The 9,626-nt window shown below is 39.9% G+C and overlaps 1 protein-coding gene across 1 annotated transcript; it reads right to left on the bottom strand.

Annotated features, from left to right (window-relative positions):
* Window positions 1-252: 252 nt before the first annotated feature.
* LOC114787797 (transmembrane 6 superfamily member 2-like) lies at window positions 253-7,624 on the bottom strand. Its single transcript, XM_028975674.1, has 11 exons — window positions 7,619-7,624; window positions 6,590-6,783; window positions 4,950-5,053; window positions 4,452-4,549; window positions 3,548-3,651; window positions 3,302-3,384; window positions 3,100-3,224; window positions 2,662-2,763; window positions 1,894-1,986; window positions 1,681-1,800; window positions 253-820 (listed from the first exon to the last, which is right to left on the bottom strand). Exons 1-11 carry the CDS (start codon window positions 7,622-7,624, stop codon window positions 611-613), a joined length of 1,239 nt encoding a protein of 412 aa, XP_028831507.1. The 3' UTR covers window positions 253-610.
* Between the last annotated feature and the right edge of the window lie 2,002 nt (window positions 7,625-9,626).

The following is a 9,626-nucleotide window of genomic DNA, read 5'->3' as shown; positions in this document are numbered from 1 at the left end:
TATAAAGAACCCTGGAATTTCCACACCTTATCTCCTTGAGAAAGCAGAGAGTCCTTCTATGACGACACTGAGAAAATATGTTGCATTTACTTGCCCTATCTTCACATCGCAGAGATACTGCAGAGGAAAGCACTGTGAAGCAAATTGAACCAGCCCAGGCTGTCTTCGCCATGTTGCTGCAAAGAATCCACTTATTGCTCAAGTCTGACTCAGTGACAGAGTCCTAAAAGATAGGGATATCAGCTTGGCCGTCGTTCAGTGACATATCATTAGGAACTGTGTGCTGATAAACCACACTGGTGAAGGTGCAGTTGACTTTGGTCCAAGAATCCATGCCTCAAGGCAACAGTCTGTGACGCTTGAGATTTAATCCTGTTTCAGAATACGTATTCTCTGTATCAGACCCTGTGCAGCCAAACAAAAATGATTATCGATTCAGGGTTCTGACAGCAGCTAGGATCTTTCTGAAAGTTTCCATGTGTAATAGTGGCTGGAGAAGGGGTGCGGCAGTCTAGGGACCCACAAAAAATCACCTAGAGTACATCTGTGTACATCTACTTTCTCAACAGAAACAAAAATATGTTGTGAGCCTGCAATGGAGATGGAGATGCTACTGGGTCTTCTTTTCATGGTTTGCCTGTCCTTTGGGCACCACGCTCATGAAGAAATCTGGTCTAATGATGCAGCGCAGGGCGAGCATCAGAGGAGCAGCCATATACAACAAATTCATCCACATAACTGGCCACCAGGCATCAGATGGAATCCGGTAGGTGAAGGGTGTTCGGGAGTGAAGAGAGCCCCCGATATGACACCACTGGGCCTGGGCATAGGGCAACATAGACAAAAACATATGTTAAGCTCTCAGTTGTCCAATGAGACTTGCTTCCTTTGGATAGGAGAAGTTTAATTTGAAACCTTTAAAAAAAAAAGATCTATCATAAGATGCAACTCTGAAGGTGGTGTGGACCTCTAATGGAATTAACTGAATGATATTACCACTTCATCAACCCCATTAAATAATTTAACTGTTAATGAACAGCATCTCCCTATGGAAGTAACTCATTAATGACTTCAATTCATTAGCAGAACCTACCAAGTCACTCAATACCCACTGTTTGCCCCTTGACCTGGTAAATCAGTTGGCCTAGCGGGGAAGGAAACAGTGGTTTTCTAGTGGCTAAGGAAACGGAGCCGTAATCGGAAGGATGCTGGTTGGAATACTGCACCACCAAGGTGCCACTGAGGTGCCACTGAGCAAAGTACCATCCCCACACTCTGCCCCATCCCACACTGCACTCCTCACTAAGGGTGATGAAGAGGACAAATTTTGTTGTGTGCACTCTGTGCTATGCCGCAGTGTATCACAATGACAATCAATTCTCTTTCAGTTAGCCCAAGTTGGGTTACAAGTTAATTTGGATTAAACAATATAAAATATTTTTTAATATGCCATCTCATGCTAAAGTTTCCTTATTATTATATATAACATATATATTATATATCATATGAAACCATATGCATGGAACACTGTATAATATTTGTGCTTTACTGACAAAATAGCCATCACTTTTCTAGTCTATGATGTCTGTTCTCCTCTATATTGCAAAACTGATATCTGAATATTTTAAATAAACCAGCCACTGAAAACAAAAACATGATGAAATTACGCTAAACAATTACCTGTGTCATAGCACCCGCAAACAGCAAGGTCCAGTCCAGCATCCAGGTACAACCTGGGGTGCACAAGCCGTAGACACATGCTGCCATCAGCGGCAGGCCATAAAACAGGAACACGAGCATCTGAAATTCAGAACCCCAGATCTCATTAACTCTAATCATGGGATTCTAAATCTGTTTCTCATGAAGACATTAGACTTTTGCTCTGTGACTCACCATAACTTTGGGGAATGCCACATTGTCTTTCAGGTAGGGCTCATAGTGGTAGATGTAGGAAAAACAGATATCATGTCGGCAATCAAGAACTACCTGCACATAGGTGAGAAGAAATGGCATCTTGTTTTTAAACAATAACTTGTACATTTACAAAAACAGAATTCTGATTTCAATTAAATTGTCATCAAAGAAAAATTGTACTTGTCAACTATCTGTTTTTTTTTTTTTTGGAAAAGCACTATGCGTAATACAAAAAAAGCTTTAAAAAATTACATTCTAAGCTAATTTTTACAGAAAACATGATGCAATGCAACATTTTTATATAACTTAATTTACTTTTTGTGCACAATGTCTACTACCTACATGAAATTACAAAAATATCTTAAATAACATATGATTACAAAATGATACGAGAGAGAAATAAACTGACATGAAGATTAAGAAAATGAGGGAGCAGACAGAAGAGGGGAGCAGACAGGAGGACAGAGGAAATTGTTTAGCGTAATTTCATCATGTTTTAGTTTTTAGTGGCTGGTTTATTTAAAATATTCAGAAATTTGTTGCTTTCACATTCATTTTTATGTCAATATTGAATTATGCCGAGTGTAGTACAAGATTTGGCAGTCGCACTCCCTCAGGTATTCAATCATGCTCATTTAATTACTGTAGCTGACGGCTTAAAACATGGCAGCTAATTATTTGATGCAGACTTGGTGTGGTTTGAATATTGGCACCACTGGTTGGGTGAGTTGGGCAAGCGTGACTCACTGCTCCTCTGAGCACGGTGAAAGCCATGGCCACAAGAAGCGCGAGCGTCAGGATCAGGTCAATAGGTCGTAACAGCAGGCCCTTCATCTGCACGGCCTCGACCTGAGAGACCAAAAAAAAAAACCACAATAATACTCTTGTAACAATAGATATAATACCCATTTAAATTTACATAACTCTTCATAGATGTTCACATAAATATTTGATGTTTTTTTATTTGCATTTTTACACTTGTAAGATCAGAAATGATACCCATTTAAATTTTCATAACCCTTCACAAATGTTGACATCGATAAATAATGTTTTTCCATTTGCATTTTTTATTACCTTTACAAAGTATAAGGTTTAATTCAAATGGAACAGGAATGTGGTTTACACTAAGAACAGGAGCAGGAACCATGTATATGATGCCGGAGGATCTATATGTCGGAAACACACCTTATCAGCAGGAATGACTGGCAGCTCCCTTGGCCTACGGAGGAGATCCACAGCTGTCCAGACTGGTAGCAGCAGAAACAGAATGTTGAGCCAGAAAGCAGGATAAAGGCTAGTACCATATTTACCTGTAAGAAAAGGAAAACTATTATTTGCAAGTTTGTTAACTCCATGTTAACAGAAAGCATTTCGAAGGGATACTAACCAATCACAATTCCTGGAATGAAGACAACTTGGTTTGCAATGGCTGAGCCGGCCCAGAACAGGCCCATACTGCGATATGGTCTCCTGTGCAAAGAAAATTACTGTTGCTGCAGCAGCACCAAACAGAACATCACTCAAAATGTTTGGATCTTGAGAGCAAAATCCAACAGACAGATGGTTGCTTGTTTTATGTACATGCAGATGATGGCTCCTTTTAACCCATAAGCATGAGCGGAATCATATTTACCCACTGGACATCTGTCGCACCATTAGAAGTTGAAGGATGAACTGCACTATGCCTTCCCAATAACACATCATGATGCAATAGGCTGTACCCAGGTAGGGCTCACCCTGAAAGGATTGCAAAATAAAAAAAAAATTGTGCAAATATGTATTACTGCAATGTCTTATGTAATATTAGCAAGATGTGTCTAACTCTCATGCATATGTGCTACAGTATGTGCATTACCTCAGATGTGGCTTGCTCAGGGACACAAAGGTAGTAAGTGGGATTTGAACCTGTGACTTTGTGGTCCTCTGGTTTATAGGCAAGAGTGTTACCCACTAAGCTGCTACCCCCACATTTACACTGATCCTTGAGTTCGCATTGTTAATTTATCTTTGAGGAACATCAGCTACTTTTAGGTTAAATGATTTTTCAATTCCTGAAAAGTGATCATGTCATGGTGGCAGGGACAGAGCAGGGAAGGAGCACACATTCGCTCAACAGGACATTTACTCATGAACAAAGCACATTATACAAGACAGGGTACAATAACACACAAGCATAAAATGACCCAATGCAGACTAGATGATATAAGGCTATATTTATGCACATATATCAGGTGCAAACAATCAGGAATTAGAACCACAACATAGAAACCCCACCAGAGTCAGAGCCATGACATGAGGTATGAGTGCACACCCTGTTTTATTAAACTATCAAGAATTTGAAAAGATCTGATTATCTGTTTCTGGAAAATTCTTATTCTTATTCTGTTGATTTTGTTAGATTCTTATTCTTATTCTGTTGATTCTGTTAGATAGGCAATTTTTTAAATAAATCCTATGAAAAGAAATAAATCCTATATCTATATATATATATCAGAAGCTGTAGTAAATGTAGGACTAATACTTAATTTAGAACTGACCTTTTGGAGGTAGAAATCCACAAAGCCAGAAATATATCTGTCCTGCTCCAGCGCATTGGTCAGTCCTACCACACAGGTGGAGGCCAACACTGCAAACACTGCAGCAATGGGAAAAACACACAGTGATCATCACAATGGGGATTCATATCCTAATTGCTTTACTTTTGTTTACCCCCATTCTCCCCACCGACCCCCTATCAGCTACTGATGTGTCCTACTGCTGGAGAAACTTAATGATGTCCAGTTGAAAGGTGATTTATATTATGCTGCCCAAGGTGGACTTTTCTTATTTCTGACTGAACACACACATAAATGGCATTCTAACTTTTAAAGCTCAGCCTGAGGGACAGACTTGTGTGTTAAAAGGAGACATAAATGAAGCAACATTTACTGCAAAGTATATAGAGGAGACTGAATGGTTCAGCAACACAAACTAAAGAACTGTCCAATGGTCTTTTTAGGCATTGTGGGGTCAGATTGTTGGTTAACCAGACGTACCATAGAACAGAGGGTCTACAGATTTCCTGTGCAACACTGCAAGGTGTAGCAGGACGAACACAGATAAGAGGCTGGCCATTGCAAACACCAACACAGCTCCTGGCCTACAAACAAATTCAAGTTGACAGAAATGGTAAAAATGGTAGAAGCATAATCACTCGAATGAGCCAAACATATTTATGTATTTGTATATGGGCTTATCAAGAAGACATTTGTCATTTAACAACATCACTCACTCACTCGCTCACTCAGGAGAGAAAGAGGGAGAGAGAAAGAGATTGAAAAAAGAGAGTGAGACACACACATACACACATATATTCTATGTTTATAGTCATGGCCAAAAGTTCTGAGAATGTGGGATTCGGGTGGAGAGCTTGCACGTGAGTGCATCTGCATATATAGTGAGGTGAAGACTTTTGGAGGATGGCCTGGTGTCAAGAAGGGCAGCTAAAAAGCCACTTCTCTTCAAGAAAAACATCAAAGACAGAAAAGTACAGGGATTGGACTGTCTGCGGTAAAGTCATTTTCTCTGATGAAGCTCCTTTCCAATAGTTTGGGCCATCTGGAAAAATGATTGTCAGAAGAAAAGGTGAGCGCTACCATCAGTCCTGTTTCGTGCCAACAATAAAGCATCCTGAGGCCATTCATGCGTGGGGCTGCTTCTCATCCAAGGGAGTGGGCTCACTCACAATGAACAAAGAATGGTACCAAAACATTCTCCTTTCCAGCATGATGGAGCACCGTGCCATAAGGCCAAAGTGATAAATAAGTGGCTTGGGGAACAATACATTTAAATTTTGGGTCCATGGTCAGGAAACTCCCCGGACCTTAATCCAATTGAGAACTGGTGGTCAATCCTCAAGAGACAGGTGGACAAACAAAAACCCACAAATTCTGACAAACTCCAAGCACTGATTATGAAGGAATGGGTTGCCATCAGTCAGTATTTGTCCCAGAAGCTGGTTGAGAGCATGTCAGGGCGAATTGGAAAAAAACGGCCAACATGGCATAAATTTACATAAATTTTATATAATTGTCAATAAAAGCCTTTAAACTTATAAATGGCTTGTATTTATACACTGTACAATACACTGTACAAATATACAGATTATTCTATTATTATAAGTTAACATATTCATATAGATTTATATTTTCAGTTTTTATTCTATTTATCGTTGCTGCTCTAGTCTTCTACTGTAATGGTCTTCTGCCATGACTATGCCAATTTCCCACTTGTGGGATTTTTTATTTTCTGATTTTATCACTCACACACTCACTCACTGTCCATCACCTATTTCCTATGAGCAGGGCCACTGCTGCAAGAGTCATTCAAATGCACAACCTGAGAGGTGTGAAGCCACTATGCTGAAAAACTGCTAACAACCCTAAAATCACACAATTATCATCAGTGGCTTATTAAAAACAATAATAATATTATTATGACCAAAATACTAGCACTTTTCAACACTATATGTATGTATTTTTCCAATTTCCATAAAACATGCACACCCCTGCTGAATAAACACCCTGCCATGAAGATTCGATGTCAGGCATGTGGGACTCAACGTCTCACTCGCTGGTGTTTTAAATTGAATGCGTTTCAGTAAGATCCGCACAGAACAAATCTGAGGCCACAGTACGTTAAGGCCCTCTGGTGGCAGCTCCTTCTCTGCTCTCCACACCATTTCTGCTGCTGAAGGCCCTTGGCAGGCTTTCTGGTGGCCATGAAGCAGTCGATCCTTTCCAAATGCCCGAGGAACCTCTGGAAGGGTTTCTTCTCCGACAGGGTGCCTCCAAGCAGGGCTCGTGGATCTGGGAAGAGCTTTAACTCCTGCTAGTGAATCGCATGCGATCTCACGCACACAGGTTGCGTGACACGGGTTGCGGGGAAGTTGGCTGCGTCTACTTACTCGTGAAGCGCCGGAACTTTATTCGCAGTGTACAGCGCTAACGGTGCAGACGCGGAGATGAGAAAAACTCCAGCTTCCTGCGGCAGGTGTAAACCCATATTTGTTAGTGGTTCAAGTAAAAAAAAAAAAAAAAAAAAGGAACTTGCAAAAAATGTTGCCGGTTTCCAGATGCTCCAAAAATCACTACTTAGTTATCGAAACGACACGAACGAATTATAATTTGAAAATAAGATTGCATGTTTTAACCGGGTGGCGTGCTGCCCCTGGTAACAATGACCATTCCTGACGAAAAGCCCCGATTAAGTTGAGTCTGAGTGCCGCGTCAGAACAGATGTCAAAGTCCAGCAACTTTGTACCATCATCATCATCTCTCGGGTCTGCGTCGCGCGTCCTGTCCAGTAGGGGGCGACACGACACCCGCCTACACTGGACACGTCACCTTATTTTTTGTGGACACAATAAAAAGCACATGTTGCGATTTGGAAATGTAGCCCACTGTAAAAGTAAAAACGTTAAGGCTTGGCTCAAGTAATAATATAGAGTCCGATAAAAACACAAGTACTGTTTGTCTTGTGACTATTATTGCCGTCCCGTTGCCGTATTTTTGCACGTCACATGTCGCATTCAGTATGACTTGAAGCTGTTCAACATGACTTGCAGTGAGGAGCTTTGGTATAGTCATCCCATGATAAGAAAAAAGCATGAATATGAATAAGGATTCTTTAAACACAAAATGTTGTGGCGCTTGTCCCCACCTACCGACATCTGTGGGTAATGCGAACGTTACAGCTGAATCTGTGAGTGGCATTTGCAGTGTGTTTTGTGTTAAGTTAAGTGAAAGAGAAAGTGAAGTGATTGTCATTGTGAAACACTACAGCAAACGGTGCACACAACGAAACGTGTCCTCTGCTTTTAACCCATCACCTTAGAGCAGTGGGAGACCATGAAAGACACCTAGAGGGTGTGTGTGTGTGTGTGTGTGTGTGTGTGTGTGTGTGTGCGGGTTGGGGGGGGGGGTCCCTTACTCTGTGGCACTATGGCGGGTCGGGATTTGAATCTGCAACCTTCCGATTAGGAATCTGCTTCCACACGTGCCAGGCCACCACTGCCCCTGATGTTCTCTCTGGAGTTCTGGTGTTCTTCCCCTTTCTCCCAGCATCCTCTTTATGTAAAAAATATTAGTTCTATTCCAGGGTAACAGCATGTAGAAGTTTGTATTTAGCCACATTTCTTTTTGGCACCAAGTTTTCAATATTAATCTTGTGATAAACATAGAGACCACTTGAACTTTAGTTCCGTGTTAGCACATGCACACTGAGAACAAGCCGTGGCCTTGTTGTGAGGGGTCAATCAGTTATTGGACATCATGTAATTTTGTAATTTTTGTTATCTGTTATTAAGCAATTGCATGCTGTAATATGATTTCTCTCAATAAACCACATTTTTATGGAAGTCTCATTGACGGGGACGGCATTTAACTTACTGTTAAATCACGCTGCTCAGTGAGGAGGACAGACCACAAAAATTCTCCTTTAGCCATATTCTTCAGATGCCGGAATGCAGACTTAGTTATCACTGAAACTAAGATTTTGGCCTTGAGCCTTTAAAAATATCTTATTTGATTAGGGAATTTGACCAAGAGGAACACTGTAGAGACTGAATGCTAGGCACCAGAGTACTGATTCTTGTGGAACCCCATATGGCATGGAGTTTGGCTCCAATTCAGTTTAATAACCACAGTCTTCAAAATTGTTGGGAAGGTATACAATAGATAAGTTAGGAATAAATTTGGAACAAGGCAATGGTTGAATCACTGTAAACAACTTGCCTGTATTAAAAAACCTGATTCGTCAGGTGAATTAACCTCTTCCTTGATTTGATGGATGTGCGCTTCTACGGTCACAAGATCTATGATTAAATTTTTCACAATGTCTATTTTTACATGACTCATTTTTTAATGGTAGTGATGGAGGTACAGTTTTGGTTTAGCTAGATTATTGTTATTGATTGCAGTTGTTGTCTATCAGTTTTAGTATTACTTATAGCATTAGAATATATTTTTAAGTGTTACAACTTACTGTTATAATAAACTGAAATTAAATACTTGAAACTATGCAGCATTTAACATATCAAATAATGAATTAAAGGTATTTAAACAATTGCAATTCATAGTATATAGTATAGTATAGTATAGTATAGTATAGTATAGTATAGTATATCAATAACTCACTTATTGACTCTTATCTTTGAACTCTTACATTATGTGCAATGCTGCTTTAGCCATTACTACATACTTATTTTTATTTATTTTTTTATATGCATAAATGTATGTCTGTCTCCATGTGCACTTGTTGTATGTCGTGTACATACATTGTATGTACATTGTATGTCTTTCCCTCTGTTCAGTTGCAGCATAAGCAATTTCCTTCACAAGTTTTCTGATTCTGATATTGCATATGGGTGTCTTAGTAACAGTTGGGTATACTGTTTCAACTCTATCTGACACAAACTTGTGGAAAATACTTGTGGATATTAATGATTATAAATAAGTAACAGAAATGTTATACAAAAAGCGTCATTTCCTACATTTGGTGTGGTAATGAAACAAATTAAGAAAGCCAAGTGAACCTGGTCTATCCTATATATGAACAAACAATGTTCTGTTGTGTGAATGAGCCAGAGTTAGTTCTTTTTTTTTATTATTCCACCCATTTGTTTCAGGGCCACCAGAACCTGACGGCTCTTGTGACGACATCAGTGCTTGCGG

Source organism: Denticeps clupeoides, chromosome 4 (genome assembly GCF_900700375.1).
Source record: "Denticeps clupeoides chromosome 4, fDenClu1.1, whole genome shotgun sequence".
Classification (NCBI taxonomy): Eukaryota; Metazoa; Chordata; class Actinopteri; order Clupeiformes; family Denticipitidae; genus Denticeps; species Denticeps clupeoides.
This window is presented reverse-complemented; position numbering and strand designations above follow the sequence as displayed.

What these genes read in the sequence shown, in the direction of transcription:
- LOC114787797 (XM_028975674.1), bottom strand. An exon ending in TGCCACCAGAGGGCCTTAAC is followed by an intron (nt 5,054 to 6,589) that starts GTACTGTGGCCT and finishes ATTTGTTTGTAG; the next exon opens with GCCAGGAGCTGTGTTGGTGT. An exon ending in TGGATTTCTACCTCCAAAAG is followed by an intron (nt 3,652 to 4,451) that starts GTCAGTTCTAAA and finishes CAATCCTTTCAG; the next exon opens with GGTGAGCCCTACCTGGGTAC.